The sequence below is a fragment of the Epinephelus fuscoguttatus genome, linkage group LG1 (assembly GCF_011397635.1).
Source record: "Epinephelus fuscoguttatus linkage group LG1, E.fuscoguttatus.final_Chr_v1".
NCBI classification, from domain to species: Eukaryota; Metazoa; Chordata; class Actinopteri; order Perciformes; family Serranidae; genus Epinephelus; species Epinephelus fuscoguttatus.
Genome location: NC_064752.1, coordinates 46461977 through 46484280, shown reverse-complemented (window position 1 = coordinate 46484280; position 22304 = coordinate 46461977). Strand labels below are relative to the sequence as shown.

General features: G+C 42.2%; 1 protein-coding gene across 1 annotated transcript; it reads right to left on the bottom strand.

Moving 5' to 3' along the window:
• Positions 1–1817: 1817 nt before the first annotated feature.
• On the bottom strand, positions 1818–21690 carry arfrp1 (ADP-ribosylation factor related protein 1). Its single transcript, XM_049571870.1, has 7 exons — positions 21326–21690; positions 13519–13606; positions 11677–11759; positions 9135–9216; positions 8858–8928; positions 8368–8468; positions 1818–5411 (listed from the first exon to the last, which is right to left on the bottom strand). The coding sequence occupies exons 1-7, from the start codon at positions 21416–21418 to the stop codon at positions 5324–5326; spliced, it is 606 nt and encodes a 201-aa protein (XP_049427827.1). The 5' UTR covers positions 21419–21690; the 3' UTR covers positions 1818–5323.
• Between the last annotated feature and the right edge of the window lie 614 nt (positions 21691–22304).

Genomic DNA, 22304 nt, shown 5'->3' with positions numbered 1-22304 from the left:
GAGTGACCCCGGGAAAGTTTTAAAACTCTGGGGATGTGTTTGGCATGTTACACTTGCTCTCCTCTTCCGTGTATCTAATGTTACCTTGCCAACGCCTACGTGTATCATAGTCGTAATGAACACATAATGGAGGAGGGAGGAGTAGGCCTTTGGAGGGAGGTGGAGTTGCAGGAAGAGGGGGATGGGACTTTGGAGGGAGGCGGGAGTTGTGGATGTTCAAGTTTTTTCTAAGTGCTGTGTGAAATGCAAGAAAGGTAAGAGCTGCTTTAATTGGAATTCTGTTATAACAATAATATCTAAGGCCATGCACTTCCAAATCTAATAACTAAAACAAAAATTGTCACATGTTGAGGACTTGTTTTGTTTCTCACTTACTAGAAAAAGGATTGTAGCTATGAAGACAAAAAGTCTTCAGTATTAAATCAATGAATATTATGAAATACTCATAGGAATAATTACCTAAAAAAACAACAACACACACAACACCATGAAACTGGTTTTAAATGTTATTCCAAATCCAGCTCATTATTATGAAATGTTATGTCATCCTGCTTCTTTTCACAGAATCCAGTGCAAAATTTCGGTGGTTTTAATACCTCCCCTAGGAGGTCGTGTTTTCAATGCTGTTTATCAGCAGGATTACAGGAAAACTAGTAGCTCGATAATCATGTTACTTGGTGGAAGGGTAGCATTGAGAGAAGAACCCCTTAAATTTTGTAGAGCACCATGCCTGTAAAGTATACCCCTGCACCCCCCGCAAGGCAGGGGTGCCTCGGAGTCCAAGGGGCCACTCAGTCAACAACTACTTTTTTTTTTTTTTTTAACAATTACATAGGAGCTTATATTTCAGTCCTGTTTTGTTTTTTCCTAAGGGGGGGTTCACTGGGATTAGCTGCGGGGGGTGGGGGGTGGGGGGGTCCTCACGTGTTTCCGTTACAGCACTGTAGAGCACTGTAAAACTTCAATTAAACACCCAGTCCCTTTTACTAGCCCAAAATATTATCCCTGCACAATCTTATCTGTGGAATTCCATTTACTCACTGTCATTCAGTGTTGGGGGAGTATTTCTCTGACCTCTTTGTGCTTCCACCATTTTCTCCTCTGATTAAGAAACTCTTGAGCCTCTTAAAAGTCCTCCTCCCTGCTCCTAACAGTTTTAGATCAGTCTGATCAGCTGCAGCGCTGTACTGTCAAATCAATAAACGATATCTGATAAGTGATACGGTGTGTCTGTCGGTAAAAGACTTCCGTGAAGCCTGCACTTGTGTATCTTTGCTTCCCTCTCCACTGAGAGCCTCCTCTTTCCTCGACTCCTCCTTAATGAATTAGGACGTCCTATAAGATGGCCAATCTTGATGAGTTTAAGGGTCAAGTGATCAAGGATAGAGGAGTCGAGGAGGGATATTGGGATGAACCCCAGAAATGATCAGACCCCAATATTGGATCAGAGCAGACTGGGCTTCTTTGGGAGGGAGCATAAAGAGACAGGCACTTCACAGAGCATTTCACAGAGAATGTGAATACAGGTGTTCCAGCACAGAAAGTATGAGAAAAATAGTGTTTTTCTGACCATCACAGCATGTAAACGTGTTCTAGTAGGAATCCAAAATACAAGTATGAACCTGAAAATAAGCAGAACCGATCCCAGGTAAATTCATGTACTAGTGTAAAAGGAAAGACTGCTAATCAATAATAACATAATTAGCTGTTACAGCCTGACAGATGCAGTTCTAGATCAAGTTGTGAGGCCCAGTGTGAGAACAGTGGGATATTTTTTACATGTTAAATTGAAACATGACACATTTTGTTTCTTTGATATCAGAAATTTATTATCATCATCTACAATTAATGTGACCGATTATTTTACCACTTCATATATCCCAAGTGAAACTGCTGGTATAAAGTGACTCAGCAGAGGTCAGAGAGATTTCTCAGTGTGTTCAGTAAACTTTGTGCATTTTGTTTTTACAGATATTGTGTCCAGTTACCCAGCTGTAGTGTCTCTGCCAGTTTTGAACATCAACATTTCCAAAGTCAATCCAAACAAATGTCTGTGTGTTGATCAAACTATGAATGCTTTACAGGAGTCAATGGTATATGGAGAACATGAAGAAACCTCACAAACAACAGTTGGGTTGCCAGTGACTCTTTGTGTACCATTCACACACGTGTACAGACTGGTGCTGTTTGGGCTGCGGCATCACTCTGTATGGAGCTCCAATGAGTTGCCCTGTGCCATGACCAAATTAATGGAAGAAAATCCACCTATAACTATACAATACCGTTAACAGACAAGTTATTCTTCCAGTAAGAGTTGGGAGTCACCAAATGGGTTTAGCTGACATTATTTGGATCTGAACTCTCCACACAGCTGCTGCAGGAAAACTTGTTAAAGCAAAAGCTGTGAGAAGTGTCAATAACTCTTTAAAATAGGAAGGAATTTGTTCTCATGTGTTTATCATGAATTTATTGTTACGTATTACGAAAAAGTTACTAAAATATCAAAGTTTCTGTCATTTTAGGTTGTTCTTATCAGATGTATGTTTAAGTGTTGGATTTCTGATAAGTTTGGTTTCAATGGGTTATATGTGACATCATGAGTGACAGCTGTGATTGACTTGTGATCTGGTAGGGCAGGTGTGTGGGTGGGACATCTATACTGCAGCCCCAACCCTGATCATTTAGGCCAACACTCCAGCCTAAAACAGCATCACCAGTGCAAGATGGCAGCACTTGTATCTGAGATATTTTGGCTTCAGTGGGAGAAAGTGGTGACATACTTTCCATACAGTCTGTGATTTTGAAAGTATGGCCATTTGCCATGACCACATGAGGAAGAGAAACAGCTAATGATAGCTAATCTCCCCTCTTTGTTGAATGAGGAAGAAACACAGCACTGAAGGTGCAGAAGTTTGACAATGACTCAGCAAGTGATGAAATAACGACACAGAGTACTACAGTAAGTTCTAGAGTAAATCAGTGCTAATGCCAGCAAGCGAAGCTAAGTAGCCTCCATTTACCACGTAAAATATAAGCTTAAGAGTAACATGGGTCTTCCTCATAGACTGTATAAAATTATGGACATAAGCAACAACACATTTTAAAGCCTCTAGTTCGACATTTCAGCCATCGCCATCTTGGAGTCAGATGTGACCATATTTGGAGGAGAGGCTGGAGCTGTGGAGGAGCGAGGGGTGGATCAGACTGAGAACCCAAGGACACTATCTGCAGACAGCCTGTCACTCAACATGATCATGCCATTAATTATGGATAACATTCAAACATTTGGTAACATTGGTGTTCAGACAACACAATCTATAGCCATTTCTAGCCCAACGTGGCCGGTGTACAACCTCGGTTCGGTTTGTGAACGACAATGAGTGTTGTGCGTGATAATCCATCGTTTTATCTCGTGTACTGTGTCATAAAAGATGGCAACTTGTGTCACTCACACACACCTCACGATGTCCTGACAGAAAGTCTAGCATGTTTGATTTTCTTTTGTCTTCCACAACTTTTCTTGTCACAGCCATCACTTTAACCAATAGGAACACAGAGCAGTCTGCTGCCGGGGCGAAATGTGTGGCAACAACTACACCCCAGATGTTTTAATATTTCCTCTTGGTTGTTATCATGACAGAGTAAAAAGGGACAAATAATGGCATGAAACAGCGGCACTTTAGCAACTTGTTGGGAGCTCCCATTTGGATCAGGCTAGCAAAGAATGTTACTTCTTCATAATGGAGAAGGATATCAAGGAATAAAATTTACAAATAGTGGCGGGGATTTTACTTACCCCAACTGCACAGGGTACCAGCTTCATTTGAACCAGACTACATTAGACACAGGCCTTTATTTCTCCCTCTGTATTTTTCTATTTTTATCATTTTTAATCCGCTCCCATTTGCCCTGTTAATTTGATGCATCACACAGTCATTTCAAACTCAACATTTTGTGTATCCTTTTAAAATTTTAACTACAGAGACTAAAACAATTTTTTGTACCAGACTGTAAACATGTTTATGTCTGCTATAATGTTGGGCTTTTTAATAACATGGGGCTCTATGGGAATTAACTTTGTTTTGGAGCCAGCCTCAAGTGGCCACTAGAGGAACTGCAGTTTTTGGCACTTCCGCATTTGGCTTCATTTATCGCCCCTGAGGCTGCTGCTTGGTCCTCCCAAACGCTGCATGATGTAAAGGGACAGACAAACGAGCTATCACTATTTGGACTTGTTGAAAAAGGGGAAAAAATGCATTGTATTAAAGGTGGAGTCTGTGCTTCTGGAAGAAGATCACAGATATTTAAACTCAACAGCAGAACAAACCCCTCCTGTCAGTGCTCCAGTGATATGTCTTTTGTTATTTATGTTACTTGAAAAAGGGATAATAGCTGGCATAGTGTTGTGTAGCTTAGTCCAAGCCACTTTGTTTGTTTCCCATTTACAGAGCCAGGACCGTGTATGAACACTGGATTTTTTTTCAGCGCACACAAAGAGCAGACAGCTAACCGACTGTGAGGAGATATTCACTGAATTTGATAAAAAACTGTATTGGATTAGAATGACTGACTCTACCTTTAATTCTTGTAGAAAGTATGAAGTGGAGCACCATGGAAGCTGTCTCCTAGCAACACCCGCTCTCTGCTGTCATTCAACCACTGTCAAGGAATCCGCCCCCCCATCGGCGTGAAGTGTAGATGCTGTTTCCACAAATACTTTTTAAATAGGTTCTGTCCTCTTGAAAAGATGTACACTGCACCATAGCTGTAGTATTACTGTTGACTGATATTTCAATACACAAAAAAAAATTCACATTTCAGGTGGACTTTAAAAATGTGAGCTAAACATTGTTTTGTTTCCTTTCTCTGATACTGTGAACAAACAGAGAACCACCCTGTTAGAGTTTAGTACATTCCCTGTGAGAACTGCTGTATCAAAGTGATGCCTCTGTGCCCCTGTGATCACAGTGCAGGGTGGCAGTCAGTGAAGCTCCATGCAGACACAGTCACAGCAATGCCAGCCAGCACCACACACCAGGACTGCTCCTCACACATGAAGGAGAAGAAATCGTAACATCGCTTCCAAAAGTCTAATAAGTGAAACAGACATGCTGTCCATTCAAAGCATATCTGAAATTATGCTTGGTGATAAAAATAGTGTCACACTCTGTCTGAAATGAACTCCTAAAAGCAGAAATCCAAACCGTTGAAAGTCACAGCAAACACGAGGAGAGAGGAGAGTTACCAACTCCAGGGTTTACATGGAATGTCCTCAAGGAGAAACTCACAGTCCAAAATCAGTGTAGGGAGTTCTGGTGACTTCTTACGTGATGTCCTTCTGTCTGGGTGGCCGGTGAATGTTTCTGACCACACACTTTACCATCCACTCAATGCCTTCGTTCACTCCATCCCTGTATCAAAACAACAAAGTCATTTAGTAGCATTCTTACTTTCCTCTGACTAAGTAGATAAATAGGTAACACTGCTTAGATTAAGCAGGCAGAGCAGGTTTAACAGTAAGGCCTCAGTGGTATGTGCAGGTGAAAAAAAAAAAAAAAGCTGTGGTGGTATGTGCGACACTGGCGGTGACAAAACTGAAAAGGTGCAGCTGGTAAAGAACAATGAGCTGTGAGGACTGTTCGTAAGTCAGTCATCTCAGTTACTGATATGAAGAAAGACAAATATCTGTCAAATTCTGAGACACATAAGCCTCCAGACAAGCTTATATTTAGCTCTAGCTGCTGAAAGAAGTCTGAGGAGAAACACTCTCCATCAGCTTCAAGTAAGGAAATGTGTCCATTACACTGTCTTAAGGTGTGTTCAGACCAAATACAAGCAGAATCTTTGGCATGGCCTTTCACTTTGAACAAGAAAGTAGCCTAACGCTTTTCCGCAAAAGCCTATCAGCGCCAAGATTCTCCTGATGTCTCTGAGAATCATAAATGGAAGACAAACTTATTGTCACCATCTGTAGGCACCTGGAGCTCTACAACTCAACATCAGTGCTGTACAGAGAGAGAACAAACTAAAATTACCACCAAATGTCTCCTCTTCTGTGAGTTGTGGTGTTGAATAACAGCCAGAAAAGTGTTTGTGCAAAACATCATGATGCAACAGTGAAGCTGACCTATAACCTTTAGGGTATAAAATGTCATCAGGGGATGTCAGGGGACCATCAGTAGGGATGCACCGAATATTCGGTAACCAAATATATTCGGCCGAATATTGCAAAAAAACACACATTCGGTATTCGGTGGAATAAGTTAAAAGCAAGACCAAATAATAGCGGCACGGTTTTGATAACGCAATCAAACAGCGTCCGTGCCGCACGGATTAAAATGTTGGCAGTGTGGCGATCTGTCCGTCACCGCACTCGCATTTGCGACTAAAAATAGTTTTGAGCGAGCAAAATAGGCTTAAATCATTCAGTACGCTGTGCGAGCAGCCTACAGATTTCAACCAGCAGCAGAAACGAAAGGCGAATCCCACCGACTGTGGGTTGAACGGGGTCACATACACAGACAGTAATGTATTCCTGTCAAATACTGCGGCCATCGGCTTACCGGCGACGGATAGTCGGCTCCAATAATATCCTCTTCTTGGCGTCATGACTGCCCAGAAGTACCTGAACAGCCGAGCCAGCCTAACACAGTTATGTGACGTGTCAGAGGAGAAACGAGCCGTTAACGGCCCACAAATCTCACCGCACTTTAGGGACTGTTCATTACTTATGAAGGGACTGTTCTTTACTTGTCAGGGGAGGAGGGTGGCTGGTTGATTCTTATTTTATTTATTTATTTTATTTCAACCCCCCCTATGTTCATCACTTATTGATTCTGTTTTTGAAGTATGAATAAGTCAATAAGTAATTTATTCCATTGAAATATCATTGATGTAGCCTATAATAGAAAAGTGATTTATCTTTTCATAAATGACAAAAGGCACATCTGCCTCATTTTCGCTGTGGTATCGTGATACTACTCAGAACCATGATATTTTCATTGGTATCATACAGTGGGATCCAATTTTGGTACCGTGACAACACTAATCTGGAGGGGGTTCATCTGCAAAAACTAATGAAAAACTAAACAACGATATTCTGTATTCGGTACTCGGTATTCGGCCAAGCGTTTAATATTATTCGGCTTCGGCCACAAATTTTCATTTCGGTGCATCCCTACCTATTAGACATCCATGTGAAATTTTGCAGTAATTAACATATGAATTATTAAGTTATGTCCAAAATCATATTTTGTGAGGTCACAGTGACATTGACCTTTGACTTTTGATCACAAAATTCGAATCAGTTTATTCTTCAGTTCAAGTGGACATTAGTGCCAAATTAGAAAAAAGCCCTCAAGGCATTCTTGAGATATCGCATTCACGAGAATGAGACAGACAAGGTCATGGTGGCTTTGACCTTTGACCATCAAAAACAAATCAGTTCATCGTTGAGTCCAAATGGATATTTGTGCCAAATTTAAGGAAATTCCCTTGAGGTGTTCCTGAGATATACAGACCAATGCCGCAAAAGGCCGCTAATGCTGCTAACGCTGGTGTGGGTGCATAAAAGGTTACCCCCGGGGTCTGTTTAATACTATTTTTTGGGTACCAATCCATACAAAGTGCATATTAAATAATACTGCCATACCTTTGAGCCTTTGTTACCTTTGTTCATTGTCAAAATACACAGACTATGACGAAACAAATACTTTCTGACAAAAATCTGTCTGTAAACAGAGCTCTTGCTTACAGGGCTACTTTGCTGGACAAATTCACAAACAGGGTACCCCCAGGGTCATGGAGGAAGTATTTAGATATTTTATTTAACTAAAAGTGGCAATGCTAAATTGAATAAAAATACAGGAGCAGGTTTATGCCGTTGCATGTGGCCACCTGGAGAAAAAGCACCATGCCCAGTGTTTTTTTTTTTTTTCAGAGCGCTCCATCGTGCAGCAACTTTGAGTGCCCTAAGCTGATAATGTCTGAACGTTTCAGAAAGGTGCTGGTGACATCACTGCCACTTCTTTAGTTTGGCTACTGTCTACTGTCACAACAAAGATAGAAAAGCTCATTTTTTTGCAGCAGGCCAGCCAGTTGAATGTTGCTGGTGGGTGTTTTTATCACTGTTAGCTTTGAAGCTTGATGTTGACTGTGTCAACCCTTAATTAATGTTAGTGTTATGTCAGGTATTTGGCTAATGTTAGTGTCAAGATATTGTTGTAATAGAAACAAAACCCACATGCAGCACAGCGATTTTTTTATGAGCTACTGTCTTATTTGAGCAGGTTTAGCAGGTGCAAAAGCCCTAGAATTCTTTTGTGAATTTCCCCCTCAGTGAACCATTTAACACAGTGGCAGTCTTACCCTGTTAGAGCAGTACAAGGCTGGACTAAACAGTCTCTCTTGCCGATCTTTGGGGCAGAGTCACTGAAGGCTGTTTTAATGTCTGGCACTGTCAAACAATCCTGAGAACAAAGTAAGAACAAATCATGACATGACTGAGGGCTGCAACAGTTAAGACAAAACTCTCAAAACCAAAAGACCAAGCCCGTCATTATCTATTGTTATTATCTTTATATATTTGAATCTCTTTATGGGTGACTCAGGCCGAGCCCTGAGGTGAGACCTTGTAGTTGTTTGTACAGTCCAGCCAACTATTTAAAGATTGTAAATTTACAATTAAATGGCACAGCAAAAAGCAGCAAATGCTTACATGTGAGAAGCTAGAGTCAGAAAATGATTGGCAAGTTAACCATATAATGCTGGCTCACACATAATAGAATAATCTGTGTCTTAAAGTACATATGCATTCACCTGGACATGGTCACAGTAAGTTAAAAAAATCCTACAGTACCGGTACATCCTGCTTGTTGGCCAGCACAAGGAGTGGGACACCTTCTAACACCTCACTGCTGATCATTTTCTCTGGAGACAACAGTTACAATATTGATTCTACAGTTAGCAAGTATAACACACAATAAAACATTTTTATGTTATGACATGTTGATTTCATATGCTTCACAAGTAATCTGCACTAAAACACTGTTTTCTTGCTTATCAACTACAGTGCTAATACTTTGGAATAAAGTCACAGCATTTTATTTAAAAAACAACAGTCAAGCATTACTCACCAAAGGCCTCCTTTGATTCTGACAGGCGCTCTTCATCAGTTGAGTCTATCACATAGATGACTCCATGGGACTCAGCATAGTACTAAATATAAACATGAAGAAAACAGACAGGATATCAGAGCAGGCTTCTGGGCTGAAAAAAACAAACACATCATCAAAACAACAATGATAACCTCAAAATACCTTTTGATATGCCTACTGAAAAATACAACCTAGTAGAGCCACAGTCAGGGAAAAAAAGAGTCTGAGATTTCAAGATTTAATTCATTGTGTTACGAGAAAAAAAATCAAAAGTTGTAATATTTTGATGAAAAAGTCAATTTTTCAACTCAGTTCAGAATATTCAACATTAAATATGTAATATATGAAAATGAAGTCAGTGCTGCAAGAAAAATGTTGTACTGAAAAGTAAATGACACATTGGATGGGTTACAGGATAAGGTTTGTGTCTTCTTGATAATCCATATATACTCCAGTTAGTAAGATGTTTCTGGACCCCACAGTTCTGGGGACTCCCTGAGAGGAACTACTACTACTACTTGCAGGCGCTGTTTTTCACTTCACACTGCCAATAGACTGAAGTTACGTAAGCCAGCTATTGAAAATTGTTATATTTCACTTTGATGAGCCAAAATCATGTTGTATTTACACCATCACATGTATGCTCAGTAAAGCCCAGACTTAATGCGGCCCATTTGTCCTTGTTTTTGTTATGAGCTGTTGTTTACATTTATTATCATCTATTATTCACATGGCTAACTTTTTTTTAAAATGGCAGGCTGCCACTGCTGTTTTCTCTTGTGCTGGGAGGGGTACCTGCTCTGAAAAAGTTCCTCAAAATGGCGTCCCAAGAACTACGATTGTTCTTAGTTTTTGAGATGCGGACACAATACAAAGGAGGGTTCTCTGAACTATGAAAAAGTTCCTAAGGTCTGAAATAAGGCGGGATGATATGGAAAACAATTCCTATCCCGGCCATTTTCAGACTGTATGGTGATACACGAGATATATCTCGGTACATGCTCAGTTGCAAGTCAAAGCCACATTTGAGATGTCACATGCACTAATACAAAAACAGACTGTGATCAAAATAAAATGCAAAGACGATTTTTTCCCCATTTGAAAAAATACAGCTGCACAACCTCTAAATGAAAAATTATATCTAATGAATAACACAGCTGTACATTAACTTTTTGCACATAGCACTGGAGCTACATAGGTTTAAATGTCTGCACAGGCTGCAAAACTATAACATGAGTATAAAAGTAAATCCATGTTGTCTGAAACAATTAAAAATCTTTGTTGGGGGAGTAAAAGAGTAATTTTCCATGGCCTTTCAAATGAATCTATCGCTGGAAAATGATTTGAATATTTTTATGTATTTAGACTATTAATCTTATTTACACAGCATCAACAGAGAGGGAGGGAAGGAGCGAGACACTTTTTCTGCATTATGTCTTGTGTATCAAATGTCTGTGTTTTAGCTGCCTGTCGCCTGCATCCAGGCACTGTCTTAATGTCTCACAATAGACTACAGCTACCGAGAAGAACGGCAACATTCTGTGATCCACCTCACACACAAACTAGCGAACAAACGCTCACCTCTCACCTGGCACAATCAGGCGGTTTTGTCTTCCACACATGACTGACTGATTCAGCGTTGCACGTGCAACATACAGATGGTGGGGCGGAGCTGTGCAGAGAGTGTCACAGAGGAGCGATGCACACTGATATGCATTATGTAACGCAACTTGACCCTTTATCTATATACACAGTATTGTCTTAATCTATATCTTGCTTGAAAATATATTGATGTATCATACATAATTGTTAAATTGCCCTGCCCTAGTCTGAAAACGCCTTATTTTTACTTGCAAAAGACTGGACTGCAGTGTCACTTTACATACAGAGGTCGGAGTTTGAGTGGATTGAACGGACAGAAGTACTTAACGCCTCAATTTTCAGGCCCACTGAACTTTATTCTGATGCCATAAACACTATGCTCCAGTCACTGCCTCTAAACATGCCGGGTAATGTCATTCACATCTTGTGGCTGCCTTCATTGCATTTCAATATCCTCAAGTCTACAATGATGAGGTGCTTATTGGTGAGACTTCAGGTCATCCCCATCCCTCATTTGTCACACTGAAGCTGAAAGTCACCTGTCACCTGGTTTGACCTTGTAGTATTAGGGCTTAATTCTTAAAATGCTACGACTTTTTCCTTGTATTACTTCTGCTATATTGTTATCTCTGACTCTTTTTTCCCTTACTGTGCCCTTAATACTCCATCGTCGTAAAGTATTTCAAAATATTTAAAGTTTTCTTTAAAACTGTGACTTCACTTTAATCTGGGTTTGGGAAGTTCTATGGTAAAACGGTAGAACAGATTATATAAGCATTCATACACCTGTTTACATGTAAAGAAATTCTTCCACCCTGCTGAAGACACAAAGAGCCTTTAGCCCAGACACAAGTGTGTCAGTGTGAGGCTGCTGAAGAGCTCCCCTCAGGACACTGTTGATGTTTAAATTCAAACTTACTTTGTCCCACAGAGACTGGAGCTCCTCCTGACCTCCAAGATCCCAGAACATTAGACGAGCCTTGCCTACATCGATTGTGCCAACTGTGAAAGAAAAAGAGACATTAAGAAGAAATGTTAAACTGCAGAGCAGTGCGAGGAATCAAGTTACTGCTGTAAATTATAAGTAGTATCAGGTGATCACAGAATGAAGAAATTAGTTGGAAAGAAAAAGAGCTGGCTTGAGTTTGTCTTTTAGAAAGCAGCTATGCAGTAATATGAAGTTTCCTGGTTATGAATACTGTAGCGAAATACAATTAATAATTGCAGGTAGTCATCAAGGACCACTACTTTAGGTATTACAGTTTGACTGACTTTGGCCACAAGTAGTCACTGTGTACTCAGCTGCCAAGGTGCTTAAATGGAACCCTGCTACTTTGGCTGTGTTCAGACCTCAAACTGCAGGCAAATCAGATTTGTTCCTCAAATCAGCTCTTTAAGATTGACTAACTGTACTATAATTTTGGATTTGTAAGATTGGATTTGTGGGTCCAGACATCGCCAACCATCTGCCTGGGTTGCTGTGGTATGGCAGGTGTCACTGGGTGTTGTGATGGAAAATTATGGTATTTGACCCTTTTTTAACCTATAGCATGTTCTGTGTGTTTTTGTATACCGTTACTTGCTATGATGTGTGATGTGATGGCTTCTCATTCGGAATGAAATAAATCTGAATGAAATCATTCGGAATTAAAGTCTTTCCAGGTAGTTTACATGGGAAATATTCATTCCGAATGAGGTTTTACACGGGAGATCAGTTTAATCGCCTTCATTCAGCTCTGTGCAAGGTTTGGGTCAGGGAAGGTTTCTGATTGGATAGGGGGCGGGGCGGATGTTACGTGTTTACATTTACCGGAAGAAAACACTGTAGTCCTCGCTCCGGATAACAAGATGCTTGACGACGCCGTTCTTAGTGCCTTTTCGGGCTTGTTTTGCTTATATTCTTGAAGCAGCAGTACAACAACAACCTTGTTCTGCTAATGCTTCGTCTGTTGAGGAGGAGAAAGGAGGTAGAAGGTCGAGGAAGGGAGGTGCTGTTGCAAATGGAAACTGGTGAGTGCAACGACTCCGACTGCTCTATCTCAGCCTGTTGCTATACACGCTATATACGTCATCGTGCCAGAAGGGCAAGGAAACGAGCATGCGCAGAAAGACTGGAATGAACTTAAAGAGGAATGAGTGTATACATGCACACAAAATTCTTTCATTCGGAATGACAAACGGAATAAACCACCCCCTTTAATCGGATTTAATTTTCAATCAGAATGACCATTTTTCAATCGGAATGACCGTTTACATGACCACTTTTTGTCCTTGTTAGTCTCAAGAGATGTTTTGTCTTAGGGATGTCAAACCACCTGAGTGTCATATATTTTGACTACCGCAGCAGGGCTAGAGGACATCTAGCCACTCACTCACTCACTGACTGTTCATGCGGTTGCATGTGTGTGAACTCAAGAAAGACAGCCGACGTGTGAAGACTTTTTCTTTAAACTGTTTATTAAATAATTGTTTTGCCACCACAGTGTGTTTCCATCCACCTGTCTTATGCACATTTTCACATGGTGCATAACAAAACCTATGTAGAAAGGCCAAAAAAAATGAAAAACACTCAAAGTATCGCTAAAAGGTTTTTATATTTGGGGGAGGTGTGTCAATCAAAGGCAAACGTGACTAAGTGCAATGTAAATAGATTCAGGGAATAAATTATGACAGGCCAATGCACTGTTGTCCTCCATCTCACTCTGCTTGTAGCAACATGGACTCACAACAGAAGACAAGACATACTTAAACATCCACTTACTGTTCAAGCCCACTGTGGTTGTGATCTTCGATAAATTCATTCCCTTATAGTTCTTACTGAACTTTGTTTTGGTTTGTTCAAGAAAGGTCTGTAAAGAGGGACAACAGTGAAATTAATAGACAGCTTAACACACTGATGTTTAATGATTCACATGACATGGTAAAGGCTAACAGGCATTTATACACATACTCCCAAACTCTGTCAGTTTGTATTGCATTGATTGTTAGAAAATCTGTGGCAACTCTTTCCTCTATACATTAATGTATACACACACACAAACACATACACACACACATGCGCGCGCACACACATATATATGTGTGTGCCCACCCAAACACCGTTGCCAACCAAGTACACCCCCTCATTTCAATGGCACCCTCAGATGGCAGTGTACTCCTAGCAAGATAATGCAGCATGCCACACTGCAGAAACTGCTCAGGAATGACCCAAGGAGCGTGATAAAGCCCTCAACCTGGCCTCCAAATTCCCTGGATCCCAATCTGATCCAGAATCCATGGGACACGCCAGTACCTGGGTGCCAGACACCTCAGGACATCCCCCAGAGGTTCTGTGTCCATCCCTCGAGAGATTAGAGCCATGTCTGATCCTAGTAAGCCCCAACATGAATCAGGGGTACCTCTGGGGTACCGGCCGAAGGTTTCCCAACAGAGCCATTGTGACAAGATGATCAGTGTCGTGCACCTTATCTTTCACTGGTTTTAATGTTTTGGCTTGCCTGTCTATCTATCTGTATGTCTGTCTGTCTGTCGTGCAGTCCTACATTCCACTGTAAAGTTTAGGAGAGCATTGACGGTAAAGTAACCAAAGTCGTCAAAACACAGCACATCCCTTTATATTTTGTCACAAGGCCGATATACATGGCGACATAATCAGGTGCTGAAATGTTTAGCTGCAGGCATCGAAGGGAAACGAAGACAGGTGAATTCAGAAGGTGTTAAGGATAGGAGTTTAGTAATTCAGTTTGTCCGTGAGGGAGAGAAATACAGAAGGGATAAGTTAGTGAGGAGGCAAAGGTGTGGCCGCCTAGAAGGTGCTTGTGATTGGGAAATGCAAGTAGATTTAGGGGGAAAGCTTGTTGTTCCTCAGGAAATAGTCTGTACCAGGCAGAGGCCTGACTTAGTGTTGTGGTCAGTGAGTCAACAGATAGTTTATTTCATCGAGCTGACAGTTCCTTGGGAAGACTCAGTGGAAGAAGCATATGAAAGAAAAAAGCTTAGATATGCAGACTTAGGAGCAGAAGCTGAGCAGCGAGGATGGAAGACTAGGATTTGTCCAGTGGAAGTGGGGTGTAGGGGATTCATAGCAAGATCAACTGTCTCACTCCTGGGAACTCGGAGTGCGGGACAGAGTTTGAGGAAGACAGTGAGGGAAATGTCAGATGAAGCAATTAAATGTAGCCAGTTTATCTATTACAGAAGAAATAATGTCAGCTGGGGGCCAGCAGGGAGAACTACTAAGCAGGGCACATAACTCCTTGAGATCAGGTGGAGAGATCCACTTCCTGTCAGGAGAAATCCAGGAAGAGGAAGTATTTAAGTGTGGGAGTGGCCTATTGGAATCCATTTTGTTTGAGGCCATGCGGCAAGGTGAGTGTGCTTGCTGATCCTGTAAGTCCAGTTAGCTCCTTTAACTTTAGCTTATATTGTAGTTATGCTATGTAGTGTGTGAAATAGAGTATGGTGAATGTGACAGGAAAGCTAGTATCAGCATTGCTTCTGCCTGGAGCTCGCATGTATGGAGCCTGGGTTTGGTTGAAGATGGCAGTGCTGTTTGGGCTGAGAAAGCCATGTGTATGTAAGGAGGAAATCCAGGAAGAGGAAGGTTATTTAAGTGTGGGAGTGGCCTATCTGAATCCATTTTGTTTGAGACCATGCTGTAAAGTGAGTGTGCTTGCTGATCCTGTAAGTCCAGTTAGCTCCTTTAACTTTAGCTTATATTGTAGTTATGCTATGTAGTGTGTGAAATAGAGTATGGTGAATGTGACAGGAAAGCTAGTATCAGCATTGCTTCTGCCTGGAGCTCGCATAAACGGAGCCTGGGTTTGGTTGAAGGTGGCAGTGCTGTTCTGTTTGGGCTGAGATCACTGTCTAGCCTCCTGGAGGTGTCATTGTTGTGAGGGCGTCTTGGGGAGGTAGACTGTACAGCCTAACCCGGCGGGGGAGTGTGATAGCCTAACAAGGCTTCCCTCCCTGGGTCTACCTCCTCTGTGGTAATATAGGTAAGGTAAAGGAGGTTGTTCGGTTAGTGTGGGGAGCAGTGAGACCTGGCATTAGGGGAGTGTCTCTGGGACGCCAGAGATCACTGTCTAGCCTCCTGGAGGTGTCGTGGGACCAACTAGACGAAACACCGGTGAAAGGAGGTTCCCACCCGATGACCCCAAAGACATGTTAGTTATCACTGCTCATTAGTCTGTATAGTTAAGCCTTGCCATAATAGTTTGTCGTAGGGCTTAGGAGGTTATTCACTGAGTGCTGATCCCTTTTTATTTATTTATTTATTTACTTATTTATTTATTTATTTTTTTAGAGCACAAACTTCTTGTGTTTATTTGAATTCAGAACTAGCCCAGCTAGTGACTGCTGTGAACAGGGCAGCTGACAACAAGGGAAAGACCATGTGACCGCTTGGAAAGACAGCTGACAGGAGGAAAAGACCCCAATGGTGCTGGCATGGGTTAGTAACCCATGGTAGCAGTGGTGAGGCCTAGCAGCCTTACTACAACCAAAAATTAGCTACAGCCAACTTAGGAAAAATACCCCAAGAGTCAGCGAGAGCAGGGTGGAAGATGACTCACAGGTGGATTACACGGTAACAGACATTGGAACGGACACGACTATGACTTGGATCTGTGACTCAGTGAAGGATAGGGCACGGATCTATCCACCAGTGCTAGAATTAGCAGCAGTCAGGGCAAGGTGAGCGCATCTGTAGAGGATAAAAGTAGCACAGTTGAGAACAAGATGCTTCAGGTTTGTCCTTGCGGCTGGCAGAAAGTAACATCAGTGAAAGGCCTCAGAACTCATCAGGGAAAGAAGAAGTGTGTGGCAAAGAAAGGGCAGAGTAGCCGCATTGATCAGTACTTCTTAAGAAGTCAGTCGAGTCAGTCGGATGAAGTCCAGCGGCAGGTAGAAAACCACAGTTCGCAGGATATCAGTAACGCTGCCACTGAGGAGGAGGGGTAGTAAGAGAAGATGCAGGTGACACTGAGGCCAGTATGCTAGCCAGAGAGAGAACCATGGAGCAAAGGTTAGAGTTAGATGGCCTAGAGCAAATGACAGTAAAGAATGGGAGATAGTTAATAGAGATTTGTCAGTAATCTTGAGTAGGCTTAGAGGAAATGCAATGGAAAGGTTAGAAAAGATGGGAGATATAATGTATTCATATGGTGTAGAGAGGTTTGGGGTGCATGAGAGAAAGAGGAGTGAGAGGGTACAGTCAGGTAAGTCTAGGCGGCAGAGAGAAATAGAGAAGTTAGTCAAGGAAAGGAGACAGTTAAGAAAGCAGTGGAAAAGGCTACAGAAGAAGAAAGGGAGGGAATTAAGGTGTTGCAAGAGGAGTTGAGAAGCAGGCTAGCAGTTCTTAGAAGGGCAGAGCATCTCAGGAAAAGAGGAGGAAGAAGGAATATGCTAGGACAGGTTTTTCAGGGACCCTTTTAAGTTTGTTAAAGGATTGTTCAGCCAGGAAAAGGGAGGGCAGCTTAAAGCAGAAAGGCTAGAGGTTGAAGAATATTTGAGAAACACATATTCAGATTTGGAGAAGAATAGGATAGTAGGTTTCCACTGATATCCCTCCATTAGGAGGGATAGAGCATGAGATGGATGTCAGGCCACCTAGGTGGAAGGAAGTTCAGGAGGTGGTCAGGCGTGCAAAGGCTTCTTCGGCCCCAGGGCCTAATGGAGTCCCCTACCGGGTTTATAAAAGTGCGCCTGATACCCTTAAATTTTTTGGAAACAGCTAAGAATAGTTTGGGAAAAACAAATTATACCAAGAGCATGGCGTAGGGCAGGGTGTCCTCATTCCTAAGGAGAAGGAGTCTGTGGACCTTAGCCAGTTCGGATGATTTCTCTCTTGAATGTGGAGGAAGATTTTCTTTAGTGTAGTAGCGCAGAGACTAGCTAGTTACTTAGAAAGGAATAGCTTAATAGATACCATGGTGCAGAAGGCAGGAATACCAGGTTTTTCAGGGTGTTTAGAGCATACTAGCATGATCTGGCACCAGATTCAGGCAGCGAAGATTAACAAAAGGGACCTACACGTAGTATTTTAGATCTTGCAAATGCATTTGGTTCAGTTCCGCACAGCCTCATTTGGAGTGCGTTTGACTACTTCAGAGTGCCACAGGTAGTTGTTAACTTAGTGAAAGCATACTTTCAGGATATTAGGTTGTGTCTAAGTACAGCAGGTCTCACAACAGGTTGGCAGAGGCTAGAAATAGGCATCATGGCAGGGTGTACAATTTCTCCGTTAGCATTTACTATGGCAATGGAAGTAATCATCAGGGCTTCTAAGTGGGTGGTAGGTGGGGAGAGATGGCAGAATGGGTTGCATCTTCCACCAGTTAGGGCTTACATGGATGACATGACACTGGTGACCACAACAATGCCATGTACAAAGAGGCTACTAGAGAAGGTAAATAAGAACCTCAAGTGGGCCAGCATGAAAATCAAGCCTAGTAAATCTAGAAGCATCTCGATATGTAGAGGGAAATTAAGTGATAGGAAGTTTGTCATAGATGACGAGGACATCCCAACAATTAGGGAAAAGTCAGTAAAGAGCTTAGGTAGGTTGTACAATGTAGAGTTGAATGATAAGGAACAGGTGGTGAAATTTAGAAAAGATGTGGCTGAAGGATTGGATAGAATAGATAAATCAGAACTTCCAGGAAAGTTGAAGTTGTGGTGTTTGCAATTTGGGCTATATCCTAGGTTAATGTGGCCATTGTCAGTTTATGAAATTCCAATAACTGTTGTGGAGAGAATTGAAAGGTTGGTTAGCTCCTACATTAGGAAGTGGTTGGGCGCTCCTAGATGCCTAAATAGTGTTGCATTGTATGGAAAAGGGATACTTCAGCTGCCAGTAACTAGTTTAACAGAGGAATTTAAATGTACCAAGGTCAGGACAGAGCTCTTGTTAGCTGGGAGTAAGGATGTGGTAGTTAGGAGTGTGGTTCCAAATCCAACCAAGGGGAGGAAGTGGAACCCAAGATCGGCAGTTCAGGAGGCAGAGGCAGCTCTTAGACATGCAGAGATTGTAGGTAATGTTCAGTTTGGCCGGGGAGGCCTGGGGCTTGGCTCAGGTAAACCGGTATGGAATACAGCAGGCCTCAAAGATAAAAGAAAGCTGGTTGTAGAACAGATACGCAGACAGGAAGAGATAGTAAGGGTGCAAAGGTAGTGGCCCAGGCTAAACAGGGACAGTGGTTGAATTGGGAAAGTGTAGAGAAGAGGAAGCTTAGTTGGAGGGACCTGTGGAGTATGGAGGAGAATCGTATTAGATTCCTGATAGGGGCTACATACGATGTCTTACCAACCCCCCAGAACCTAAAACTGTGGGTAAATGAGGACCCGTCATGCCCATTGTGTTCACGTACCGCAACTTTAAAGCATATTTTGTCAGGTTGCAAAGTTAGCTTGTCACAAGGCCGATATACATGGCGACATAATCAGGTGCTGAAATGTTTAGCTGCAGGCATCGAAGGGAAACGAAGACAGGTGAATTCAGAAGGTGTTAAGGATAGGAGTTTAGTAATTCAGTTTGTCCGTGAGGGAGAAATACAGAAGGGATAAGTTAGTGAGGAGGCAAAGGTGTGGCCGCCTAGAAGGTGCTTGTGATTGGGAAATGCAAGTAGATTTAGGGGGAAAGCTTGTTGTTCCTCAGGAAATAGTCTGTACCAGGCAGAGGCCTGACTTAGTGTTGTGGTCAGTGAGTCAACAGATAGTTTATTTCATCGAGCTGACAGTTCCTTGGGAAGACTCAGTGGAAGAAGCATATGAAAGAAAAAAGCTTAGATATGCAGACTTAGGAGCAGAAGCTGAGCAGCGAGGATGGAAGACTAGGATTTGTCCAGTGGAAGTGGGGTGTAGGGATTCATAGCAAGATCAACTGTCTCACTCCTGGGGGAACTCGGAGTGCGGGGACAGAGTTTGAGGAAGACAGTGAGGGAAATGTCAGATGAAGCAATTAAATGCAGCCAGTTTATCTATTACAGAAGAAATAATGTCAGCTGGGGCCAGCAGGGGGAACTACTAAGCAGGGCACATAACTCCTTGAGATCAGGTGGAGAGATCCACTTCCTGTCAGGAGAAATCCAGGAAGAGGAAGTATTTAAGTGTGGGAGTGGCCTATTGGAATCCATTTTGTTTGAGGCCATGCGGCAAGGTGAGTGTGCTTGCTGATCCTGTAAGTCCAGTTAGCTCCTTTAACTTTAGCTTATATTGTAGTTATGCTATGTAGTGTGTGAAATAGAGTATGGTGAATGTGACAGGAAAGCTAGTATCAGCATTGCTTCTGCCTGGAGCTCGCATGTATGGAGCCTGGGTTTGGTTGAAGATGGCAGTGCTGTTTGGGCTGAGAAAGCCATGTGTATGTAAGGAGGAAATCCAGGAAGAGGAAGGTTATTTAAGTGTGGGAGTGGCCTATCTGAATCCATTTTGTTTGAGACCATGCTGTAAAGTGAGTGTGTTTGCTGATCCTGTGAGTTCATTTATCTCCTTTAACTTTAGCTTACATTGTAGTTATGCTATGTAGCGTGTGAAATAGAGTATGGTGAATGTGCTAGTAAAGGTAGTATCAGCATTGCTTCTGCCTGGAGCTCGCATAAAGCGGAGCCTGGGTTTGGTTGAAGGTGGCAGTGCTGTTCTGTTTGGGCTGAGATCACTGTCTAGCCTCCTGGAGGTGTCATTGTTGTGAGGGCTCGTCTTGGGGAGGTAGACTGTACAGCCTAACCCGGCGGGGGAGTGTGATAGCCTAACAAGGCTTCCCTCCCTGGGTCTACCTCCTCTGTGGTAATATAGGTAAGGTAAAGGAGGTTGTTCGGTTAGTGTGGGGAGCAGTGAGACCTGGCATTAGGGGAGTGTCTCTGGGACGCCAGAGATCACTGTCTAGCCTCCTGGAGGTGTCGTGGGACCAACTAGACGAAACACCGGTGAAAGGAGGTTCCCACCCGATGACCCCAAAGACATGTTAGTTATCACTGCTCATTAGTCTGTATAGTTAAGCCTTGCCATAATAGTTTGTCGTAGGGCTTAGGAGGTTATTCACTGAGTGCTGATCCCTTTTTATTTATTTATTTATTTACTTATTTATTTATTTATTTTTTTTAGAGCACAAACTTCTTGTGTTTATTTGAATGAAAATTTTAATTCTATAAGAATCAGCACAACACAAAATAACACAGTGGACATACTCTGTGTGGACGGGACGAGTTAGCGATAACCCAGCTGTGATAAATTGGGAACTGCCCATTGGTTCGACACCCCATTGTTCCGACCACATTGTTCCGAAATCATCATGATGCCCTGTGGTTAAGGTCTGGTTAGGTTTAGGCACAAAAACCACTTGGTTAGGGTCAGGAAAAGATCATGGTGTGGGTTAAAATGAAAAAGAAAGTGACAAACACATAAGCCGTGAGCCTGCTCCGCCTCAAGCCTTTCCCAGCTGACCCAGAGCCAGTCGCGGCGCACCATACGCCCGCCGCAAGCCGTTCAGCACCGCGGTCAGTCGGACTAATGGGATGTCGAACCAATGACATGGACCCGATAAATTTATATTATAACTTTTTACTCACCGTTTTTCCAGCGTTGTCCAGGCCCAGGATCAAAATACAGTATTCGTCCTTTTGGAACATGTACTTATATAATCCAGATAATAAAGTATACATCTTGAAAAAACATGTAAACAACACAAGTACTTGCTAACTAGTCTTGACAATATTAGCTTGATATCTTAGCTTAGCCTACATATGAGGCCAAACACAGTGATACGTGCTTCTGTGGCTTCATTATGACCAAAGTTAATGAACAAGTCTATAAACACGAGTGACAAACAACCGTAGACACAAACAATAAGTCAGTAAAAGTCGTCGTTTGTAGCTATTTTCCTATTCTGGAGTTCTATAACACAGCGATGACGCTACGTGTAATCTAACCAGGAAGTACGACTGTAGGAATTGTGGGTAATGGAGTAGACTGTGTTTCGTTAGACCCTTTTGTTAACAGGCTGTACGTTCAAATATAACGCCATTTCCCAGAAAGCATTTGGAGTTTTCTGTGCGCTTCATGTGACGTAATGACGTTAAAGGAAAATACACCCTAAAATAGAAATTATTTTATTTATTTCTCGTCGTCGTTAATATCAGCCAGAGGCTTCGATTGCTTTCCTTACAAGCTGGCAAAGATGGAAATGGAAAAATAATATGAGTCAGCCAACTGGATACCATTACCAGCAAAAACCACCAAAAATAACTGAAACCAACCTGAATGGCACTTGTCAGTACATAAACCCTCCACAGGTCAAATGTCACCAAATGTATTTTCATATCATGTCTATAGGATGAATCTTTTATCTCCACAGGGTCAGACTTCTGGTTGCAGTTCCACGTCATCATCACAGTTCAAGAGGTCAAACTTGGAGGCAGTCGTTGGAGTACACAAGTGAAATTATTAAACAGACTCTTTGGGCTCCCAACTTTAAAAGTTAAAGAAGATAAGATAAATCTTTATTGTCATTGTACAGTCATACTTGTGTACCACAGCACAACGAAATTG

Bases quoted from the DNA above. Each gene is read 5' to 3' on its own strand.
- arfrp1 (XM_049571870.1), bottom strand. From the start codon at position 21,418: ATGTATACTTTATTATCTGGATTATATAAGTACATGTTCCAAAAGGAC. The intron at 13,607-21,325 runs GTGAGTAAAAAG...CCCTCTTTACAG, and splicing joins TGGACAACGCTGGAAAAACG to ACCTTTCTTGAACAAACCAA. The intron at 9,217-11,676 runs GTAAGTTTGAAT...GTTTATATTTAG, and splicing joins TCCAGTCTCTGTGGGACAAA to TACTATGCTGAGTCCCATGG.